The sequence below is a fragment of the Salmo salar genome, chromosome 10 (assembly GCF_965601325.2).
Source record: "Salmo salar chromosome 10, fSalSal1, whole genome shotgun sequence".
NCBI classification, from domain to species: domain Eukaryota; kingdom Metazoa; phylum Chordata; class Actinopteri; order Salmoniformes; family Salmonidae; genus Salmo; species Salmo salar.
Genome location: NC_138300.1, coordinates 110,188,686 through 110,213,980, shown reverse-complemented (window position 1 = coordinate 110,213,980; position 25,295 = coordinate 110,188,686). Strand labels below are relative to the sequence as shown.

General features: G+C 43.9%; 1 protein-coding gene across 3 annotated transcripts; it reads right to left on the bottom strand.

Moving 5' to 3' along the window:
• Window positions 1-354: 354 nt before the first annotated feature.
• On the bottom strand, window positions 355-25,295 carry mpped2 (metallophosphoesterase domain containing 2b). 3 transcript variants are annotated; one of them, XM_014125456.3, is made up of 8 exons: window positions 25,003-25,290; window positions 24,824-24,869; window positions 23,790-24,049; window positions 22,277-22,458; window positions 19,680-19,905; window positions 2,596-2,711; window positions 1,754-1,867; window positions 361-1,540 (listed from the first exon to the last, which is right to left on the bottom strand). In XM_014125456.3, the coding sequence occupies exons 3-8, from the start codon at window positions 23,969-23,971 to the stop codon at window positions 1,431-1,433; spliced, it is 930 nt and encodes a 309-aa protein (XP_013980931.1). In that variant the 5' UTR covers window positions 23,972-24,049; window positions 24,824-24,869; window positions 25,003-25,290; the 3' UTR covers window positions 361-1,430.

The window sequence follows — 25,295 nt, the reverse complement described above, 5'->3', positions numbered from 1 at the left end:
CAATGTACAGGACAAGTGTCAAACTCATTCCACAGAGAGCCGAGTGTCTGCAGGTTTTTCGCTCCTCCCTTGTACTTGATTGCTGAATTATGGTCACTAATTAGTAAGAAACTCCCAACACCTCGTTGTCTAGGGCTTAATTGAAAACCAGCCTGCAGACACTAGGCCCTCTGTGGAATGAGTTTGACACCCCTGGTGTACAGTATTAGGGACTATTTGTCATAATGATAAATCAGACATTTCCCAGACAAGTGGTAAAGAGCAATAGGTCCAACTAAGTTTTAGAAATAATTAGGCAAATAAGACTTATTCATGATATGAAGAATTCACTAAGGTAAAACACAAAACAATTTATAGCTATTCAACAGGTAAAAATCTTGCAATTTTATTTGCATATAAAGGCAACTAAATTCATCAAGTTAAAAAAGTTTCATAAACCAGGAAACTAAACAGGCATTTACAATGACAGAAGACTACCGTTGGCAACTTGTTTTGTGCTAGCAAGATAGCATTTTCACACAGTGCAAAAATTGGAGAAAAAAAACTAAACAATTAGCAAAATTGTACTTTAGAGGGCATCCCAAATATTTTACAGCTGTTGAATATCGATACAAATCTTAAAGTGAGATGAAAATGCCTGATTCATGCATGTTGAAAACTCACACAAGCACCGACTCACATGTACTCCATGGAAGATGGGGTCATTTGAGAATATGCAGCATCTGTTTTCAATTAACATCAAGTGAAAGATGGGAATGAAGGGTTTGATGTCAAAGGGTACCACAAGACTGGCCAGTCAATCAATGACCTTGACTAGAGAAAAACACGGCCAAGTTCAGTAGCCAAATGTGGTCGAACGTTGCAGATAGTTCCACATAGCATATTTCTCTCTGAACGTTCCAAAACGTTGCGCCCAGGATCAAGGGAGATGATGCACCGGTACACATAAAGCTCCTACACGAGTGTGAGAGCACAAGAGATTCATGTATACTGGGTATATAATAATTGGACCAATTTCATACAAATGTCAACATACAATTTCATTTCAAAGGCTTCATTTTTAACAATAGACAGGCCTTTAACAGAAACCAAATAACTTAAGTTACAATGCCAAATGCATGTTCAATCATCATCATGAGGTCAAGTATTGCTTATTTAAAGAGTACTGTTACGGTCAGGCAGTGTACTTGCCTGTGAGGCAAGGCGCTTATCCATCTTCATAGAGGAAACAAAGAAAACAATGGTACAGAAAACCAGACACTTCAGCAAATGCAAACGAATGGAAAATATGGAATATTTTACAAAGATCATTTCATTACCAGAATCCGATTTTCATGCATTTTTACAAGCAGTTTACAAAAGACAAATATCTTGAAGATTAGCATTTGGTACAACTGAATTTAAAAAATGCTGGTTTATTTTACGATGCTCTATGGGTTGGGCAGGTCAAATACAATGGGGGGGTTTGTGGGCTGGAAACTGGCTGTACAGGTGGAGGAGTTGATGAAAGTTGTGCATCCATCCGTCATAATGCCGTACCCTGCAGACAGAGGACAAAGACATTAGACACCAGAGTCAAAACAGAGACAATAACAGGCACAGGATATCCCCCACTGATTCAGGATTAACTGTCATTCTTTAGAACAGCATCCATGTTAAGAAGCGTTTTGCCTGAAATCTGACGACTTCCTAACATGGATGTTCAGTCCTTTATAGAACCAGGACCATGGAGGTCAGAGCACAGAACACTCACCCTCATGGATGCCCCCAAAGGCGTGGAGCTTGGGTCGGACCCTCTGCTGTACTGTGTTCAGCAGCTCCACACAGCCTACTCTCTGCAGCTCCTTGGGGACCCAGTCCCGGAAACCTGTCCCAAACCACAACAATAGACTGATTAACACACTTGATTAACCTTTGCAAAGACAAATTAACATAACGGAAATAAATTGAACATTAGCGTCTTCATTCATAACATAGTGAGACAGGTCAGACAAACTAAGGGCGACATTTTCCATGTCTTAACATTGTTGTATAAATGCACAGATAAACGCAACGTTTTAGACACAATCTGTGAAGTCTACCATTATCCTCAAGCACTTTATCAGGAAGTGAAACTCTCTGCGGCAGTAAATGGATGGAATATTTCAATAACTAATCTCAATGGTTTAATGTAATGAAGGTGTGCTGGAGAATCGGAATTACACTATAAAAACAATGATATGTTATTACCGTTATATGTGCTGTGAATGTTTGAATGGATCATAAAGGTGATCTCAGTGCTGTAAATGAATTAGAATTTGTTGATGGTCACAAAGAAAACCTGTTCAGTTGGATCTGATGTGACACTCCCATTCTTCAGCTACACAACGTTTTATACAGACGAAAAATACCAAACTCGTCATTGCAGTCTTTGTAGCTTGTTGCTCATTTTAAAGTAAGAAAAATGTCACCCTCTCTCTGCTTCCATTTCTTCCAGTAGTTCAATGAATGAGTGACAGTAACTATACTGGCAAATTCATAAGTGCAAGCTGTTTTAGCAGTCTTTGGGAAAGGCTGTAGAATGAGGTGTTTTGGGGTTCTATGAAGTCAACTCACCGAGGGGAGGTCCGTGGGTCATGAGAACATCTATGCCCTCTGGAACCTGATTCCACTTGTCCAATAGAGACTGGCCGCGGGGAAGGTTAAAACCCCAGCCATTAAACCACGGTGTCCTGTAGGAACACACAGTAGAAACGGTTAAAATAAATATACATTACACACACCTGCACAAGAGAGAGATCTAGGGGGGAGAGAGAGCGCAAAAGAGAGAGGGGGGTAGACAGAGTGTGAGGGGAAGAGAGAGGGAGAGCGCGCGAGCGGGGGACAGGAGACAGCCAGCCATTGAGGGAGATAGAGGGTTATTACACGACTAGGACATTCATTCTGGCCAGTGCCACAGCATAACAGAGGTCATCCAAACACTGGAAATGGATTAATCTGTCAGCACCAATGAGAAGAAGCATGTTAATAAGAGTTTCATGTCTCCCCTGGGACCCTGGCCTCTTGACACACAGCAGTATGGGCAGCACTGTCCTGTCTGACTGCTGCCTTTATTTACCGACAGCCAGGGCACATGGAGGTAAAGAGATTGCCCCGGCCGTAATGGGTAGACAGAACGGCACACGTCAGGCCAAGGTCACGGCTAATTCTGGCCAGAGCTGACTGGAAGAGGTTGGGGAGACGGTGGGAGGAGGGTGGGGTCGAAGTGGAAGCTATTTGGTCTGGACTAAATGAACGATGATAGCTGCGGCTATATGACTGATATGGTCCGCAGTGCATTCATCAACCTGTCTGAACAGTCTAGGCTACACCATGATACAGGGGGGAGATCTCTCTGGAGGGTTCAACACAGGGCTGCTGCTGCCTAGGAGGACATTAACCACATACAAACACTGCAGATTGATACTTCCCTTCAGATCAAAGATGTATTTCACGCCAAGAGCCATTCCAGTGCAGGTGAGGCACTGGGCCAAGTTTGAGACTCACACACTGTCTGATTTAGCATCTTGCACATTTCCTATTGTATAGCTTTAATCAAGATGAAAACAGAACTCATACTTTGCCAAGTTCATTTCAAATGTACATAAAGATTTTTATGGTCTTGTGTTACATACAGTATCAGCATTTGTGTTACAGCCCCCACTGTGCGGTAGCAAGGGTCTGACACAGCCATGCACGGAGAAGCTCACAAACAGCCCATTCATATTGACTGCACCTTTATACACTTTATATACACACAAAAGCACGTGGATACCCATTCAAATATACATGTGGATTCAGCTATTACAGCCACACCCGTTGCTGACAGGTGTACAAAATCAAGCACCCAGCCATGCAATCTCCATAGACAAACATTGGCAGTAGAATGGCTTTATTGAAGAGCTCAGTGACTTTCAAAGTGGCACCGCCATAGGATGCCACCTTTCCAACAAGCCAGCTCATCAAATTTCTGCCCTGTTGGAGCTGCCCCGAACAACTATAAGTGCTGTTATTGTGAAGTGGAAACGTCTAGGAGCAACAACGGCTGAGCCGCGAAGTGGTAGGCCACACAAACTCATAGAACGAGATCCCCAAGTGCTGAAGCGCGCAGAAATTGTCTGTCCTCAGTTGCAACTCTCACTACTGAGTTCCAAAATGCCTCTGGAAGCAATATCATCACAAGAACTGTTCGTCGTGAGCTTTATGAAATTGGTTTCCATGGCCGAGCAGCCGCACACAAGCCTAAGAACACCATGTGCAATGCCAAGCATCGGTTGGAGTGGTGTAAAGCTCACTGCCATTGGACTCTGGAGCAGTGGAAACACGTTCTCTGGAGTGATGAATCACACTTCACCATCTGGCAGTCCGACTGAGAAATCCGGGTTTGGCGGATGCCAGGTGAAGGTTACCTGCCCGAATGCATAGTGCCAACTGTAAAGTTTGGTTGAGGAGGAATAATGGTCTGGGGCTGTTTTTCATGGTTTGGGCAAGGCCCCTTAGTTCCAGTGAAGGGAAATCTTACCACTACAGCGAGCCAGGCCTAATCGTCCAACATGAGTGCCCGACCTTACTGCTCTTGTGGCTGAATGGAAGCAAGTCCCCGCAACAATGTTCCAACATCTAGTGAAAGGCCTTCCCAGAAGAGTGGAGGCTGTTATAGCAGCAAAGGGGGGAAACCAATTCCATATCAATGCCCATGATTCTGGAATGAGATGTTCGACTAGCAGGTGGTGTCCACATGCTTTTGGTGATGTAGTGCATTTTCCTCCAGGCTGGGCTACACTGCCTTCTCCAACCCTGTGATTCAAAGCAGAGCCTGTTCTGTGTTAGTCCTGGATCCCACTGCTGACACCAGTGGGAAGATAAATCCTGTGTTTCCCTAGCGTCTCTCTTGTCGCTCTCCAACCCAGCAGCAGACATAGACGAGATATGAACAATGTGCTGTGCTGCTCAATATGGAAGCCAGTAATAGCCAGGATGTGGAGGGGGGAGGAGGGGCATGCTCCCCAGGACCCGAGGGCTCTATTATCTTCCCATGCTGCGAGGGAGGGGGAGTAGGAGCAGAGGGAGCAGGTGGGGGGGGGGGGGGGAAGAGGGAGCAGGAGCAGAGGGAGCAGGAGGGGGGAAAGAGGGAGAAGGAGAGGGGGGGAGTAGGAGCAGAGGGAGCAGGCAGGGGAGAAGAGGGAGCAGGAGAGGGGAGGAGTAGGGAAAAGTGGGAGCAGGAGAGGGGGGGAGAAGAAGAGGGAGCAGGTAAAGTGGGAGCAGGGGGGGAAGAGGGAGCCTAAAAAGTGGGATTAGGAGGGGGAGGGGAGTAGGAGAAGGAGGGGAGGGGGAGGAGAAGAGGGAGTAGGGGGGCAGGGAAAGTGGGAGCAGGGGGGAGGATAAGAGGGAGCACAATGGGGGGAGGGAAGGGGGGGGAGGAGAAGAGGGAGCAGGAAGGGGAGTATTGTGGGTAGGGGATTATGGGGAGCTTGACCACGTAGACAAGATTAGCTGTGTCTTCTCCCACCCTGGCTGTCATCACTAGGCTAACTGATTGACTACCTCCTGATTGACTACCTCTGGTCACTGCCGTTATCTCCTGCAGGGGAATGATCCATCAGGATGTGGAAGTCTGGCCTCCACTGTCTGCCCTGACTGGGGCAGATAAAAAAATCTAACCCAGGGTTCTACACTAACTTTTATGACAACAATTACAGGGTAGCCTACTCTTCTGTGCTGACACTGACAAACAGATCCATAAAAACAACGTTGTCTGATCCATATACAGAGCCATCAGAAAGTATTCAGACCCCTTAACTTTTTCCACATTTTGGTAGGTTACAGCCTTATTCTAAAATGGCCTCATCTCCTCGTCTTCTCTTAACAGATATAGCCATTTTCTTTCCGAACTATGATGAACTATTGTGATATGCCCGGAAGGACCTATACTTTTCACTGACAGTCGCAACTCAACAATCATGTGGTATTTGCTGCGTGCGCCGCCCAAATTGTGGGCCCTTCTGACTGTAGGCATTGCGATTTGAAACATTGTTCTTTTCTAAAGCTAATGATCCTCTGTGACTAAATCATGCTTTCTGGTGTAGTAGCCTATTATCAACTATTTGATTTACTTCTGTATAGACAGGAGTAGGCTAATTAGGGTATACCATTTTGGCAATTTAATTCAATTTAGGTTACTTTAGGGAAAGCCTAGCTTATGGACGTGCCACCTATGTTTGTAGAGCAATTGTGATGGTGTTTTCAAAACAAATGGCAAGAGCCCGACCAATAAATCGGTTGACCGATATTAAAAATCGGCAGATATTAGCCTTCACAGCAATATTTGTATTGGTCTTTATTCCACCGATAAAGTGCTGATATTATATACATAGAATGAACAAATGTGTGCTCATTTGCAGTCACATTTAGAATTGTTCAATGGGTACCTGAGGAGGGAGCTCTAAGAGCTGCTCATTGAACATCATTCACCATTCAGTAAGTCACGAAATGAGAGTAAGAGTTGGCATGGTGGTTTAACGTGAGTAGCTTGCCACAGCCAGCGACAGCATATTTGAATAAGTAAATAATCAAAAGTACACTTCACCAAGCAAGCAACCCTGTCCGTATCACATGCTCACTTGGTTAACGTTAGCTGGCTAGCTAACCAGCAATGAAGTAAGGCTCTATCTGGCCAGCAAGGTAGTTAGCCTAGCTAGCTAGCAAGCAAGCAATCTGTGCTAGCAACTTACACTACCGTTCAAACGTTTGAGGACACTTAGATATGTCCTTGTTGTTGAAAGAAAAGCAAAAAAATGTGTCCATTGAAATAACATTAAATTGATCAGAAATACAGTGTAGACGTTGTTAATATTGTAAATGACTATTGTAGCTGGAAACGGCAGATTTTTTATGGAATATCTATATAGGCGTACAGAGGCCCACTATTAGCAATCATCACTAATCCAAGTTTATCATTTTAAAAAGGCTAACTGATCATTAGAAAACCCTTTTGCAATTATGTTAGCACAGCTGAAATCTGCTGTGCTGATTAAACAAGCAATACAACTAGCCTTCGTTTGACTACTTGAGTATCTGGAGCATCAGCATTTGTGGGTTCAATTACAGGCTCAAAATGGCCAGAAACAAAGAACCTCCTTCTGAAACTCGTCAGTCTATTCTTGTTCTGAGAAATTAAGGCTATTCCATGCGAGAAATTGCCAAGAAACTGAATATCTCAGACAACGCTGTGTACTACTCCCTTCAAACTGGCTCTAACCAGAATAGAAAGAGTGGGAGGCCCCGGTGCACAACTGAGCAAGAGAACAAGTACATTGGAGTGTCTAGTTTGAGAAACAGACGCCTCACAAGTTCTCAACTGGCAGCTTAATTAATAGTACCCGCAAAACACCAGTCTCAACGTCAACAGTGAAGAGGCGACACCGGGATGCTGGCCTTCTAGGCAGAGTTCCTCTGTCCAGTGTCTGTGATCTTTTGCCCATCTTAATCTTTTCTTTTTATTGGCCAGTCTGAGATATTGCTTTTTCTTTGCAACTCTGCCTAGAAGGCCAGCATCCCGGAGTTGCCTCTTCACTGTTGAGACTGGTGTTTTGCAGGTACTATTTAATGAAGCTGCCAGTTGAGGACTTGAGGCGTCTGTTTCTCAAAATTTGCTACATAAGTCAGAATCAAGGAGGTCGGTCACATATATTGGTGATCAGTGAAGTTTGCATCCCTAAAATCAGTATCGGACCTAAAAATCCTATATCAGTTGGGCTCTACAAATGGCCGCTGGATTGATGCAAATAATTATGGTTTTCCCAGGTAGGCACAGGCTACTTGCATTTCCATATACCTGAATAGGATTAGGCTATCAGTAACATCGCTAACGGCTACGCAAATTGTACGGGCACTGCACACACACAGGGGTATTCCTCTGCCGTTTTTTCCTCTTCAGAAAGTTGGTTTATTTTTGGTCAATTAAACATTACTGTTTTAATAAATAATGATAAATAAAAAAATGTGTTGCACTGCCAAGTCAAACAGTCTTGGTCACAGTATCGAACCCTGAAATAATGCTGGGTCCTAATCTGCGTGCCTGGGCCTCTTCTTTAAGAGGCTAGTGGCAGCTTGATTGTGATTGATAGCAGAGTAAACAAAGCCCAGTGCCTGCTTTAGCACGCAGCGTGTTGGGTTATACACAGGGGTGCAATCTTTCACCATTGCTAGGCTAACGTTTCTGCTGGCTGACTCCTACCCTGACCCCCGTAGCAGGCAGGCAGCAGACATTAAAGCCCTGAAATAACAGCCACTGTCTGGACCTGCTGCTATATGATCATCACCTCTCTCTCTGTCATTACACAAACACCTGTATGTGTGCACACAACCCAACACACACACCACACACACAAGCTTAGCTCTGACAAGGTCCTCTTATTCAATATGGCAACCCTGTCCAACGTACACAACAAGCCAGCAAGTCATCGGTTTGATTTGAGCTGTATCAGCACTTGAGCTTGGTGACCTGTCAGCTGAACCTGATACAGAATGCATACATGGCCCAGACAGTGCCCAGACCTTTTTAACGCTAAAACAGTGCACCAACCGCACCCCTAGCTTCAGGTTATTTATGAAAGCGGCCAGGTCAGCTACTCTAACGCACTGCCCTGCGAGTACCTCAAATTTCTCCAATCTAAAAGGGAATCTTCAAATATTAATCACCTCAGTCAGGACTATGTGGGGGTTGTACTAGCACTAGACTACAAGAGAAGGGCATATGGCTGTCTGGCTGTAATGTTGAACAACTCAGCTGCAGCAGAGGTAGTATTGAGAGGGAAATGAAGGGCCTGGGGGATTACCATCTGTCTGTAATGCCATGGGCTGCTACACTACCTAGGAAACACGTGTACTCAGTCACAAATGTCGCAAATGCTGCATTCTGCTATGCCCTGGCCTGGACAGATGTCCTAGCTTCTGGCAGACACCTTACACGTTCCCGTGCCATGTACTCAGCCAGGCTTGTTGTGACACTGCACTGGTCCAATCACCCAATCTGCTATTCAAAAGCACCCTCCACAGTGTCAATGTCACGATCAGTTTTCATTCCAGCCTGGGAGTGATCATCAGTAGGCTATACACCAGGGTTCCCCAACTGGCGGCCCGCGGGCAGTGGTTTCATTTGGCCCCAGAGTTTTTTCATTTTCATTGTTGGACACCAGCAAATCAGCTCCAAGTGATTTTAATTGAAAAAAAAATCTGTTCCCAACTATTCCCACAAATGTAAGCGAGATTTGCAATGATTATGCTTTAGTCAAACATAAAAAAAAAAAAAAAATAATTATATATATATATATATATATATATATATATATATATATATATATTTATTTGGGCTTCTTGCCGTCAATTTGCAGTCTACAAATTATTTGTCATTATGTTCTGTCCTCTTGACCATGCACTCAACAACAAACAAAAAACGTGGCCCGCATCTGAATCTAGTTGATGATCCCTGCTATACACAGTACAGAGGGCTGTACACACCACATCAGCCATCTCATCCAGGGTCTTTTCTCCAGAGATAGCTCTGGATGAGTCTGGTTAGTCAAATTAGTCACTTAATATTCATTGTGTTAAAGGGCATGGCTCTGGTTGGTTATTTCACAGGTCATTACATTGTGGTGCTATAGACGGAGGCTCATTAAAGTACTTGTGATGTCCTGTAATAAACTGTATGGATGATGATGTTGTTGGGGTAACAAGCTCTGGCTGGCTCCTGGGTGGTGGATGTGGTTGGGTAATAGCAAGGCCTCTTACCCCTGACTGACACATACAGGGACTGAGGAGGGCAGGCTCACGGAAACACACAGCATGGAGTAATTGGTGTAAGCAGTGGGATTTTTACCTAACAAAAGTGATATAGAGAAAAAGCCAAAAGGAACCGAGTAATATTAAGAAATGCTATAGATGGAAGGACTGTAGTGTGGAAACCTACCAAAAAACAATTAGGCAACAACAAATTCATTCCATTTTAGACAACTTCCTGGACAAAACGTTCCACTGTAATAGTGAAGGTGTAAACGTGGCAGTAGAAAATCTTAACAGTATATTTGACCTCTCAACTTCCCTATCAAATCTAAAAATTTCAAAACAGAAAACTGAAGAATATGAACAGTAATGACAAATGGTTTGAAGAAGAATGCAAAAACCTAAGAAAGAAATTCAGAAACCTGTCCAACCAAAAGTCTATGTCTTCACTATGGTGAATCACTAAAACAATACAGAAATATACTACGGAAAAAGAATGAACAGCACGTCAGAAATCATCTCAATGTAATTGAAGAATCCAGACTCCAACCACTTCTGGGAAAATTGTAAAACATTAACAAACAACAACACAAAGAATTATCAATCCAAAAATGGAGATGTATGAGTAAACCACTTCTCCAATCTTTTTGTCTCACAAAGAACAAACAGCAAAAACATATACATGATCAAATACAAAATCTTAGAATCAACTATTAAAGACTACCAGAACCCACTGGATTCTCCAATTACCTTGAATGAACTACAGGACAAAATAAAAATCCTCCAACCCAAAAGGCCTGTGGTATCCTCAATGAAATGATAAAATATACAGACAACAAACTCCAATTGGCTATACTAAAACTGTTTATCCTTAGCTCTGGCATCTTCACCAATATTTGGAACCAAGGACTGACTGATCACTCCAATCCACAAAAGTGGAGACCAATTTGACCCCAATAACTACCGTGGGATATGCGTCAACTGCAACCTTGGGAAAATCCTTTGCATTATCATTAACAGCAGACTCATACATTTCCTCAGTGAAAACAATGTACTGAGCAAATGTCAAATTGGCTTTTTACCAAATTATTGTACGACAGACCACGTATTCACCCTGCACACCCTAATTGACAAACAAACAAACCAAAACAAAGGCAAAGTCTTCTCATGCTTTGCTCATTTCAAAAAAGCCTTCGACTCAATTTGGCATGAGGGTCTGCTATACAAATTGATGGAAAAAGTGGTGTTTTTGGGAAAAACATTTGACATTATAAAATGAATGTACACAAACAACAAGTGTGTGGTTAAAATAGGCAAAAAACACAATTTATTCCCACAGGGCCGTGGGGTGAGACAGAGATGCAGCTTAAGCCCCACCCTCTTCAACATATATATCAACGAATTGGCGAGGGCACTAGAAAAGTCAGCAGCACCCGGCCTGACCCTACTAGAATCTGAAGTCAAATGTCTACTGAAGATCTGGTTCTTCTGTCACCAACCAAGGAGGGCCTACAGCAGCACCTAGATCTTCCGCACAGATTCTGCCAGACCTGGGCCCTGACAGTAAATCTCAGTAAGATCAAAATAATGGTGTTCCAAAAAAGCTCCAGTCGCCAGGACCACAAATACAAATTCCATCTAGACACCGTTGCCCTAGAGCACATAAAAAACTATACATACCTTGGCCTAAACATCAGCACCACAGGTAACTTGCACAAAGCTGTGAACGATCTGAGAGACAAAGCAAGAAGGGCATTCTATGCCATCAAAAGGAACATACAATTTGACATACCAATTAGGATCTGGATAAAAATACTTGAATCAGTTATAGAACACATTGCCCTTTATGGTTGTGAGGTTTGGGGTGCGCTCACCAACCAAGAATTCACAAAACGGGACAAACACCAAATTGAGACTGCATGCAGAATTCTGCAAAAAATATCCTCTGTGTACAACATAAAACACCAAAAAATGCATGCAGAGCAGAATTAGGCCGATACCCGATAATTATCAAAATCCAGAAAAGAGACGTTAAATTATACAACCACCTAAAAGGAAGCGATTCCCAAACCTTCCCTAAAACTTCTTATGGCTGGAATCCAGTTAGCGGAATCGATATGACAACAGCCAGTGAAAGTGCAGGGCGCCAAATTCAAAACAACAAAAATCTCATAATTAAAATTCCTCAAACATACAAGTATTATACACCATTTTAAAGCTTTACTTCTTGTTAATCCAGCCACAGTGTCCGATTCAAAAAGGCTTTACGGCGAAAGCATACCATATGATTATGTTAGGTTAGCGCCTATACACAAAAAAACAACAATTTTCCAGCCAAAGAGAGGAGTCACAAAAAGCAGAAATAGAGATAAAATGAATCACTAACCTTTGATGATCTTCATCAGATGACACTGATAGGACTTCATGTTACACAATACATGTATGTTTTGTTCGATAAAGTTCATATTTATATCCAAAAATCTCAGTTTACATTGGCGCGTTATGTTCAGTAATGTTTTGCCTCCAAAACATCCGGTGATTTTGCAGAGAGCCACATCAATGTACAGAAATACTCATCATAAATGTTGATGAAAATACAAGTGTTCTGCATGGAACTTTAGATAAACTTCTCCTTAATGCAACCGCTGTATCAGATTTTAAAAAAGCTTTACCAAAAAAGCACACCATTAAATAATCTGAGTACGGCGCTCAGACACAAAAACATGCCATACAATATATCTGCCATGTTGGAGTCAACAATAGTCAGAAATAGCATTATAAATATTCACTTACCTTTGATGATCTTCATCAGAATGCACTCCCAGGAATCCCAGTTCCACAATAAATGTTTGTTTTGTTCGATAAAGTCCATCCTTTATGTCTAAATACCTCCTTTTTGTTCGTGCCTTCAGTTCACAAATCCAAATTCACAACGCGCAGGTCAGATGAAAACTAAAACAATTCCATTACAGTTCGTAGAAACATTTCAAACGATGTATAGAATCTATCCTTAGGATGTTTTTATAATAAATCTGCAATAAAGTTTCAACCGGAGAAATCCTTTGTCTTCAGAAATGCAATGGAACTGAGCTACCTCTCACGTGAGCGCGCATGGCTGAGGTTCATGCCCTGCTGGCAGTCCTCTCACTCAATGAGCTCTTATTCTCCCCCACTTCACAGTAGAAGTCTCAAACAAGGTTCTAAAGACTGTTGACATCTAGTGGAAGCCTTGGGAAGTGCAATATGACCCCACAGACACTGTAGTTTGGATAGGCAATCACTTGAAAAACTACAAACCATTTCCTGGTTGGATTTTTTCTCAGGTTTTTGCCTGCCATATGAGTTCTGTTATACTCACAGACATCATTCAAACAGTTTTGGAAACTTCAGAGTGTTTTCTATCCAAATCTACTAATAATATGCATATCTTAGCGTCTGGGCGTGAGTAGCAGGCAGTTTACTCTGGGCACATCAGTCATCCAAGCTACTCAATACTGCCACCCATCCATAAGAAGTTAAAGCCATCACCTACAGAGAGATGAACCTGGAGAAGAGTCACCTAAGCAAGCTGGTCCTGGGGCTCTGTTCAAACAGACCCCACAGGACGGCAACACAATTAGACCCAACCAAATCATAAAAAACCTAAAATATAATTACTTGACACATTGGAAAGAATTAACAAACAAAAAAAACGGAGCAAACTAGAATGCTATTTGGCCCTAAAAAGAGAGTACAGAGTGGCAGAATACCTGACCACTGTGACTGACACAAACTTAAGGAAAGATTTCACTATGTACAGACTCAGTGAGCATAGCCTTGCTATTGAGAAAGGCGGCCAAAGGCAGACCTGGCTCTCAAGAGAAGACAGGCTATGTGCACACTATCCACAAAATGAGGTGGAAACTGAGCTGGACTTCCTAACCTCCTGCCAAATGTATGACCATATTAGAGACACATATTTCCCTCAGATTACACAGATCCACAAAGAATTCAAAAACAAACCAGATTTTGATAAACTCCCATATCTACTGGGTAAAATACCACAGTGTGCCATCACAGCAGCAACATTTGTTACCTGTTGCCACAAGAAAAGGGCAACCAGTGAAGAACAAACACCACTGTAATTACAACCCATATTTATGTTTATTTATTTTCCCTTTTGTACTTTAACCATTTGCACATCGTTACAACACTGTATATATACACATAATGACACTTGTAATGTCTTTATTCTTTTGGAACTTCTGTGAGTGTAATGTTTACTGTTAATTTTTAATGTTTAGTTCACTTTTGTATATTATCTACTTCAATTGCTTTGCCAATGTTAACATATGCTTCCCATGCCAATAAAGCCACTTGAATTGATACAGACAGAACCACTGGTGTAGTGGTTGTCATAGCTAGTTACTACTGTGTCATAAGCAATTTGATAGGCTTGGCCATTACATGACAATTTAATCATCTCAATTGGTAATAAAATAATAAAAAATAAGAAAGAGGTTTTGTAGATTTTTTTTTGGGGGGGGGGGGGGGGGGGGGGGCATTGAAACCAGATAAAACCCTGACCATTATTCAACCTGCCAAAGATAGGTCAAAAGGCCTAGCCTTCTCAATCCACTGTGGCCTTGTGGTAAACTGGAGCTCATCCAAAATGGGAATCCTCTGAGTGGAGGGCAGGCATCTCCTCCTCTGAGGGTGTTCATCCCACTCCTAATCTCAACCTCTCGGCTCCTCTACCTCTCCCTGGGCTATGCTTATTGTCTGTCTGACCCGCTCTTCTGCCTGCCCCCCCTTGCCTGCCCCCCCTTGCCTCCCCCCTCAGGCAGCCTGGCCTCTCTTCCTGTGCCCCAGTTTGGCCTGCCTGACTGCCTAATGCTGGGTGAGCGTGAAAGCCCCCAGCGCTGCACTGCAGTCAGAGCTGGGGCCAGAACAGGGCAGCGCAGAGAGATCTGAGAAGTGTAGCGCTGGCGACATGAGCAGCTAATTAACACTGACGTGCAGTTTGCACCTCCGGGCCAAAGGTCACTTTACAATCAGTGATGTCAGCACTCAGCAGGTAAGGCCTCGCAGGGGCCTGTAGGGCAGGGTAGAGTAGAGCAGGGTAGAGCACAGTAGAGTAGAGCAGGGCAGGGTAGAGTAGAGCAGGATAGAGCAGCGCAGGGTAGAGCAGCGCAGGGTAGAGTAGAGCAGCGCAGGATAGAGTAGGGCAGGGTAGAGTAGAGCAGCGCAAGGTTAGAGCAGCGCAGGATAGAGTAGGGCAGGGTAGAGTAGAGCAGCGCAGGGTAGAGTAGAGCAGCGCAGGATAGAGCAGCGCAGGATAGAGTAGGGCAGGGTAGAGTAGAGCAGCGCAGGGTAGAGTAGAGCAGGGCAGGATAGAGTAGGGCAGGGTCGAGTAGAGCAGCGCAGGGTAGAGTAGAGCAGGATAGAGTAGGGCAGGGTAGAGTAAAGCAGCGCAGGATAGTGCAGCGCAGGATAGAGTAGGGCAGGATAGAGTAGGGCAGCGCAGGGTAGAGTAAAGCAGCGCAGGATAGTGCAGCGCAGGATAGAGTAGGGCAGGGTAGAGCAGTGCAGGGTAGAGCAGCGCAGGATAGAGTAGGGCAGGGTAGAGTAGAAAACCGCCGCTAACCAAAAAAAACAAGGTAATACACACAGACTAGACCGAAAGTAACATGCACATATATTGTGCTGACTGTTGCAAGACACTGGTTCCCACAGTATCGGCGAATCCCAAACCATCCACTCTCGCTCGGAGGGCCCTCCGACGAGTGATTTGTGATTCAGCCTATGACTTGAGATCAGTCCCAAGTTGTTGTGACTAGACAGAGGGTTTTCACACATTGAGCAATAGTAGGAATTTCCACCAAGTAATGCTGAAACTAGAGCCCTTGCCTAGGGAGTTACAACCTCATTTCAGAGTCAGATATGGCCTTATTTATTTCCATAAACAGACGGTTTATTTGAGGCTAAGCTCTCACACTGTTGGCAATTAGTCAGGCAGCTTTCCATTCCCATCTATCTGCTACACAAACAGACAGGAAATCAAAGCTACACATGACAGTGAGACCAGTCTCCCAGTCAATAAAGTACATTACCAGCCCAGCATGGGTGTCCATGTGAGAGATTGGGGGAAATGCAGGCTCAGAGCTATGCTGTCCTCACTGACCCACACACACAGTGGAAGTGCTTTAATGACAAACACACACTGAAGCGACACACACACACACACACACACACACACACACACACACACACACACACACACGACTCTGCTATGGTTTCCATGGCAACATAGATCCACACTTTCTTTGTGGCTCTGCCTGGCGGGCTCTCATCCAATGTAAACCCAAAAGGTCACATGACCAGTGTGTGTCTGCCGCCATAAAAGGATTAGAGGAAAGTCTTTGATTTTCTAAAGCCAGACTCAGACTGCCACCCTGCTCTGAGCTAACCATGCTGTCTATAGTATAACACCTCCCTCTGCTCTGAGCTAACCATGCTGTCTATAGTATAACACCTCCCCCTGCTCTGAGCTAGCCATGCTGTCTATAGTATAACACCTCCCCCTGCTCTGAGCTAGCCATGCTGTCTATAGTATAACACCTCCCCCTGCTCTGAGCTAGCCATGCTGTCTATAGTATAACACCTCCCCCTGCTCTGAGCTAGCCATGCTGTCTATAGTATAACACCTCCCCCTGCTCTGAGCTAGCCATGCTGTCTATAGTATAACACCTCCCCCTGCTCTGAGCTAGCCATGCTGTCTATAGTATAACACCTCCCCCTGCTCTGAGCTAGCCATGCTGTCTATAGTATAACACCTCCCCCTGCTCTGAGCTAGCCATGCTGTCTATAGTATAACACCTCCCCCTGCTCTGAGCTAACCATGCTGTCTATAGTATAACACCTCCCCCTGCTCTGAGCTAGCCATGCTGTCTATAGTATAACACCTCCCCCTGCTCTGAGCTAGCCATGCTGTCTATAGTATAACACCTCCCCTGCTCTGAGCTAGCCATGCTGTCTATAGTATAACACCTCCCCCTGCTCTGAGCTAGCCATGCTGTCTATAGTATAACACCTCCCCCTGCTCTGAGCTAGCCATGCTGTCTATAGTATAACACCTCCCCCTGCTCTGAGCTAGCCATGCTGTACATCACTGGGGCTGAGATCCTTGCCATCCAGGACCTCTATACCAGGCGTTGTCAGAGGAAGGCCCTAAAATTGTCAAAGACTCCAGCCACCCAAGTCATAGACTGTCCTCTCTCCTACCACACAGCATGCGGTACCGATGCACCAAGTCTGGAACCAACAGGACCCAGAACAGCTTCTACCCCCAAACCATAAGACTGCTAAATAGTTAACCAAATAGCTACCCAGACTATCTGCATTGACCCCTTTTCAATAACTTTTTTGAATCATCACATATGCTGCTGCTACTGTTAATTATCTACTGAATCTCGTTGCCTAGTTACTTTACCACTATCTATATACAAATATTTACCTAAATTACCTCGTACCCCTGCATATCAACTCGAAACTATGTATATAGCCAACTTATCGTTACTCATTGTGTATTTATTCCTTATGTTATTATTTTTTTTAATTCTCTCTGTATTGTTGGAAAGGGCCCACAAGTAAGCATTTCACTGTTAGTCTACACCTGTTGTTTCCCAAGCATGTGACATAACATTTGATTTGACTCAGACCTAGAGCAGGCCTGCAGTGTCTGTCAAGCCTAGCTGATCTCTTTGTGGGCGGTGGAAATGACCTCTGATCACTAGGCTCTGAGGTGACAAGGGTTACCGTGGCCTGCTGGGAGTGCAGTCCCTAAAGGGGGTACGGGGGTCAGGCCCAGGGTTTGATCCGTACGCTCAAACAAAAGAACCAGGATGTGTCGGAACAAAAGCCACTTCCTGCTGGAGAGGCTCAGAGATCTGGAAAATCACCCCTGTAATGACGACCCCAGAGCTCTACCACAGACCTCCCATCATGCATCTGGGTGGCTGGTTTGCTCCCCTTCAAAGATAATCATTTGATTCAGCACTACTCTGTGACTGAAACACTATGTTTCTGCCCTCATTGTTGCCCTTTCCTCTCTGCCTGCAATGTGAGAAACATTTCTTTATCACCAGGATATACAGCATCTTTGAAGTGGCAAATATATGATTAAATCATGCTAGAAGAGCTCTCACCTCAAGACGGGAGGGTTAACCCCTGAGAATGATAGTTGGGCTCAGGACGCAAATATAATAGTGACAGGTTAAGGTATGAAGACCTAAAAGACCAATTCTCTCACTGTCATCATCATTACACCTGGTCAGACTGTCATTGTCAGGGTAGTCATACCTATTCAGCTGGGACTTGAGACAAAAGCTCTCTCTCTCTCTGCTCTCTCTCTCTCTCTCTCTCTCTCTCTCTCTCTCTCTCTCTCTCTCTCTCTCTCTCTCTCTCTCTCTCTCTCTCTCTCTCTCTCTCTCTCTCTCTCTCTCTCTCTCTCTCTCTCTCTCTCTCTCTCTCTCTCTCTCTCTCTCTCTCTCTCTCTCTCTCTCTCTCTCTCTCTCTCTCTCTCTCTCTCTCTCTCTCTCTCTCTCTCTCTCTCTCTCTCTCTCTCTATATATATATATATATATATATATATATATATATATATATATATACACGTCCAATGACTGATGAAGAATAACACGGGCAGAAGGGGGCGTGTGGTTCACAGAACATTATTAGATCTGGGATTGGGGGGGGGGGAGAGAGCCTGTAAAAGGAGGTTGGTGTGTGTGTGTGTGTGTGTGTGTGTGTGTGTGTGTGTGTGTCAGCCAGCAGGGAGTTGTGGAGGCCAGACTGGGGTCAGTCAGACTGACACACAATGGCCTGATTCCACTGCTCTGGCCTCGACCCTCTCCAGCCACCCATGGCCTCGGTACAGCTAGCCAGCCTGCCTGTCCCGGTCCACCCTACTGGGGAGAATTCAAAAGAAATACCAGGAATGGAGATAACGTTCCGTTAGCGCTATACATTACGTTACGTTTTGTAACTATAGCCTCAATATCCCCTTTGAAAAAGTGTCACAGGAATAAATATAGAAAATATGTAGCAGACACAGCATTCTAAAACTTATCAAAGCATCATGCGATAGGCCTACATCGAAACTCTCTTCGCTTGACGATCCAATCAGAGATCAATCATTCAGCAGTGACACCGTAGTACGGAGGGAAACTAGAAAAGCAGTGGGTGAAGGGTTAACTGGGCCTCAGACTCAGCGGTGTGGCTGGCTGAAGATATGGGTGTGTGATGACATAAGAGTCTGGAGCCGAGTACACTGTAAGTACATGTCTGTCTCCACGGCAGCCTGTAGCGTGTCAGGACATGCCCAAAGTCTAGGACAGGAGGATGACACGGCTGGCACTGGACCCACACCCAACTAACCACAGACGTCTCTCTTTCAAGCACTCTGTGTCTAATAAAAGACATGGAGTCCCTGTCAGGACTCAGGGACAACACAAGGCAATCCCCTCAATGAGGTATGGAAATGGAAGAAAGCAATAAGGAATGTAGAACTTAGAAGCAAGTGAATAGCATGGGCTAGGTCTGCAGTGTTTTATATCCACCATGGACACACACTACTAAGAAAAACTCAACTAGACTCATGCAGGGACTTAATAAGCAAGCAAAGAGAATGGCCACACAAAGTGTCATGACCCTCTACTGTATGTAAAGAATATTTGAGCAACCCTGGCAAACTCAGGTACAGTGATCAGTGTCACTGAGGCCATATTATGCAAAAGTCTGTCACTCAGCGATTAGCCTCTATAGTCACTGTATCATAACACTATTGACTACAAGTAAATAAGTCATGATACTTATCTCAAGACAAGAGAGCAACTTACCATGGTGCCCCGTATATGCGGAATCCCTTGACTGTGACCTCAGAGTCCTGCAGGTAAGTACAGTTAGAGAGAAGGGCCTGAACATCGTCAAAGTCCTCTGGTCTCAGCTTAGAGACGGAGGGAAAGCGATAGTAATCCTGCTTGACCAGCTCAGCCATGAAGTCCTTGTCAAACGTCAGTTCATGGTTCCCTGCAATCACCACCTTGAATTCATAAGGTAGACTCCCTGCAGGAGAGACAGCAGGGAAGACATGTTGAATATGGATGGGATAGATAGCTTTCTGTTACTGTTCAACACAAGGCAAGTAACATGTACAGAATATAAACACTACATAGCTTTGGCCAGTAGCATGGTTTCTGGGGATACCAATACCCCAGTTGGTGAATCAGTATTCATTCACTAGAATAGAAAGTTGTCTTTGAGAGGTTAAGGGAATGGTCCATGAAAGTAAAACGCCAGAAATGAAAAGGTTAAGGCTTCTTGACCTCCTTAGACCAGGGTTAACTTTTCTCCCCTCTTACAAAAGAGCAATAACTGCAGATAAAGACCTTAGTTACCCAGCCAACGCACATCTCAGTCAACAAAGGGGAATTTTACAATTTTTCATTTGACCTTTTTACTTTCTTGGAGAGAGAGGTCCTTTGTCCCAGTTACCTCTTATATTAACGCAGCAATTCTGTATAGGGCTCAAATTGAACGCTCAACTCAATTTTCTCTGGGCTGTAGGCTAAAATGTATTTGAAACTGAGGAGGATGGCAGTGTTTTAATGTATGACCTTCAAGGAAAGTTACTTACTGCTATATTCCTTTCCGCGGGTTCTTCATTTCAAATGTTTCATTTACAGTAGTAAATATTAAATATCGTCAAAGCAGACATTTTTTATGAGAATAGTTTTCGCTTAAATAAGGAAGTCCAAATTATACCAAATACTGTTGGTATAGTAACTTACAGCAAATAACCTTTTTAGTCAAGATAGAGGTTACTGTACAGTATGCTGAGCATGGCCGGCATGCTCATTAGGCAGGATTAGGCCACCGCCTATGGCGGCAGATTGACGAGTGAGACATTTTCTGAGCTAAACTGACCAAGACCTCCAACAACAACACATAAAACCTCACATAAATTGTCATTGGTTTTGGGCAGAATTATCTCAACCAGTGGCAAAATGGGCTTTTAAGGTGAGAACTGATGCCGCCCTGTGATAAACAGTGCCCACTTTGTCAAAGGCAGGGGCGCAAAATATTTTGCTTGTCCATCCTCAGTGCGCCTCTCCAGGGTGCTGTTCGTCAGACGCATCGTTGCGGTTCTCCTCCACGTTACGTCAAAAAAAGGATCAAACATCAATCATGTAGCAGATACAGGATATAGTAGAAAGAGTATGGGGCCCTTTCTGTAGTCTACAGGCTGGAGATAAAATCTATAACAATATAATGAGACGGACACTTTTTACATCATGCAGGTTTCTCCAGATCAAATAGCCTAACCTAAATGGCGCCCAATCAAATAAAAAATGTGCTGTCACGTTAACAAACATATCCTTAAAACAGGCCAGGTCAAAGTAAAATTGATAATATGGAAGGGACAATCAACTGTTGTCCAGGAGTTTCACCCAATTGTCATGATCAGTTGCATCAAGCTTGTATTCGTACATTTTTGGACAAGCTGATCATAGCGATAAAAGAAAATACTTCTGCATTTCCCGCTGTGTAAACACAACGCAAATAGGCTCACGATAACTCCTGATAAAGTTGGGCAGCTGATATTCAGAGCTTAAGTAGCCAAATTCATTAGTCACATGAATCAGGACTAATAAAGCCAATGTAAAAGCCTGTTTTACAAATGGTTGGCCTACCATTGCAGCTGACAAAATTCAATTTCAGGCAAAACTGTAGGCTACACCTCAGTAAGCACGGACCATCGCCGATGCCTTTTGGACGTCTTTTTTTGGTCCTGTTCGGACATGTTTTTTAAAAATGTTTTACAAATGGTAGGCTGACCACATAGATGGGCATTCATAAAATTCAATTTCAGGCAAAACTGTAGGCTACACCTCAGTAAGCACGGACCATCGCCGATGCCTTTTGGACGTCTTTTTTTGGTCCTGTTCGGACATCTTTTTTAAAAATGTTTTACAAATGGTAGGCTGACCACATAGATGGGCATTCATAAAATTCAATTTCAGGCAAAACTGTAGGCTACACCTCAGTAAACACGGACCGACGCCGATGCCTTTTGGACGTCTCTTTTTGGTTCAGATTTGGTGCAGTCTAGACCGGTCTTAATTTGAACGTCCACGGACATTGATTTTTGGTCCGGACCAAATCTGAACCAATCATAGACGTCTATGTTTGGTTCAGATTTTATCCGGTCTGGACCAGCCTTGATTTCGGCCAAACATAGACGTCCATAAAATACATATTTTCACCTTTCATTCAGAACCTAAATTTAACCTAATTTCAACATCTGGAAAATACATATTTTACACGTCTTTTCAACATCATTTTTGGTCTAGCCTAGGGCGGCAGAACAGCAAGGACCGTCCCTGATGCTGAGGGTTGAGAGCAAAAAAACAGCAGTGTGTGTGACTCTCTTTACCTAGCCAGTCATTGAATTTCTTGACCTCAGAGGGTAGGCCCAGTTCAGTGAAGTCCCCAGTATGAAGAAGGACATCCCCGTATGGCATCTGGATCCCATCCGTCCTGGAGTGTGTGTCCGACACGCAGACGAAACGTGTATGACCGGAGGGTTTAGGGGCGTCATAGGGAATGGGCTCCACCCTGTCATCGATGAGGGACAGCAGAAGCAGAATATGGGTTTGTGTCAAATTATTAAAGCAGCCCTCCATTTGAAAATGTAACCTAGGTTGTCAATGTGTCACGTGCAGCAACCTCCAATAGAAAGTAATATTACAAATAAAACAGCCTTCTCTAAAGATGTCTAAGGAATCCCAAAGTGGAACTGACCGTCCAACCTTTAAGCTAGAGCAGGTCCCTCAGAGTCTCACAGTTGCCTTGTCATTGGGAGCCAGGCTGTGGGAGCCAGGCTGTGGGAGCCAGGCTGTGATTGTAAACTCATGTGGAATTTTGGGCTGTCAGGGCTGGCCAACTGCCCAGCTGCGATGCATGGAATCATGCTGGCAAATTATAGATTAAGCTGCTAGTTTGAATGAGTCAACCAAGGTGTTTTAATGCAAATCATCACAAAATCCAGGAGGTTATTCATTACTCCCTACTCTTGCCATGTGTCCATCAGATATTAATGAATTACCGTACCTATATCTCTATCACTGCTGACTTTGGCTTCTTCTGTTAATTACACTCTACACTGTCCTGTTCTAAAATGCTCCATCCGATTTGATTACTATAGCTTCAATAAACAATTTAACGGATACAAGGTCCACCTCGCTGTTGTACTGAGACATCTGTCCATGGTCTAAGACAAACAGAGCGCAGATGTGATTTAAAAACTGCAATAAAAAAAAAAGGTTAATCGTGGACTAAGTGAAAAACACTGGTTAACAGAAGTCTTGACTTCTATAAAGACGACATCTGACTTACATCTTTGTTTTGTCTCTGCTGGAAAAGCTAGTTTTGTGTGTCAGTCAGCCAGCCAGCCAGCCAGGAGCACCTGCCTCCCACTCTGACCACCCCAGGCCCACCCATCCCATCCACAGCAACACTCATTACATCCTAATGATTAGAAGTCAATAGGGAAGTTACTTAGAATTGAGCTGTGACCCAGAGGTCAAAGGAGCATTGTTAAATAGCTTATAAACCCACCTGACCTCTGACCTCCGTTAAGTTAATAACATGAAAGGTGGCTTCCGCCTCACACACTTTAACCTCACACACTGTAGGTTATTTGACAGGGCACTGAGGATAACCAAACATGTTTAAGTCATACTCCATCTATTAAAGACAAGCTAATGTGTGCTGAGAATAGAGCACACAGAAGGTATGGTGGTGGATGTTATGAGGCCAGATGTCCATATATTTACTCTTTTGTTTGAACACATTCATCAATCAATCAATCCTCTGTGCACTGTAATGGCCCGTCAGATGAAAAAGAGATAGAGACAGTGCAGGTCTGCGGCTAGATAGATACTCACATGTGGACATGTGGAGGTTGGAAGCGGCTCTGGTTAATGTTGTAGTGGGTGAAGGCCTGTGTGGGGTTGGAGCTGTACTCGTCCACAGTGACGGTCACCTTGCCCTGAGAGGGGGGGTTTCTGTGAGCCATGGCTCTGCTGCTTGGGACATGGGCAGTTAGTTTACCAGGATCCAGAACCATTTTAGGGAGTGGGCATCATTCAGAACAGCCCCGTTCACTAACTCAGACCCACCGGCCCTCTGGACAACTGGCCACAATCTGTACCACCGCAAACAAAGAGAGGAGCACACCTCAAAATACAGTAATTGTGCAGCAGACATGATTAAAAATAATGTGTTGCTGTAAATGACAGCTTTAAGTGAACCACTTGTGTTGTACAAAAACAACATCAAGAAGACTCCCAGAATTCTAAGAATTATTCAACCACTAATATCAGAAGAGGTGATACACTTCCATTTTCTCGCTAATGTCTTCTGAAGTGCTGATAGATTTTACCTACAGTAGATTGGATACAAAACAAGCTTGGACATTAAACCTTTAACAATACTGTAACGTCAGTAGAAAATATAATATCAAACTACTATATGCATTCTGTTCCAATCAAAAGGCTTGAAATAACCCAGGCCTACATTTTTGTTTTACAAATGTAAAAGTGACAGAGTGAATTGATACAACGTAACCAAACGAATTGTAGTTGCTGTATTAGCTAGATGACAAAACAGTGAACTTAAACCACACCACTTTCGTTCAAGACATTGGAAACTGAAAATTAAAACATAAAAACTACCCAGACGAATTGAACATTAGCAGGTTAGCAGCGGTGCAGAGTGCAGACAGACATTTACTATCAGTCAACTGTAACAAGCTGGTTATCTACAAGCTGAACTGTAAGAGGATATTTTACATAAAAACATATGTTCCCTCTAATTTTGGTTTCACACTGCAACATTTGGAAAAGGGGATTTTTAAATATATGCACCATTTCTACCAATCAGCCTAAAGACACAGAAGAGACAAAATTGAACCTCTCACACGATATTACAAGATCGTGTTCTTCCTCATTTATTGTAGGCCTATTCTGCATTACAGAACAAAATACAAACATAAACCAAGCTCTCTCATCTACAATATTACGAATAGCAACATTTACAGCCTCGACAGAAACCTCTGTATCCGAATGGTTCGTAAATGACAAATCACCCCTAACCCACCGCTTTGTGCCTCGTTATTTTTTCCCAGCGATGTTCTTGCCAAACGGGTGGCGAGTTCCGTTCATCCGGTAGATATGTGCTCGGGGTTAGCTCTCTGTCTATGTTGTCAAAAACGCGGTCCCATAGATAACGCAGACAACTTGCAGGTCTTGAGAGGTGGAGGTCGTGGCTAGCAGGGCAGAACCTTCGACCCTGGGAGACCCTCGGCTGGCTCTTGAGGAAATGCGACAGAAAGGCAACGAGCGAGATAGGAGCCTCGATGTGAGAAGAGAAGGGGGGGAGCCGGAGAGAGC

Excerpts from the sequence above, each read along its gene's own strand:
- mpped2 (XM_014125456.3), bottom strand. The coding sequence starts at position 23,971 with ATGGTTCTGGATCCTGGTAAACTAACTGCCCATGTCCCAAGCAGCAGA. Across the intron at positions 19,906-22,276 it reads GAAATTCAATGACTGGCTAG|GGAGTCTACCTTATGAATTC; the intron begins GTAAAGAGAGTC and ends TCTCTCCTGCAG. Across the intron at positions 1,868-2,595 it reads GACCCACGGACCTCCCCTCG|GTTTCCGGGACTGGGTCCCC; the intron begins GTGAGTTGACTT and ends GGTTTGGGACAG.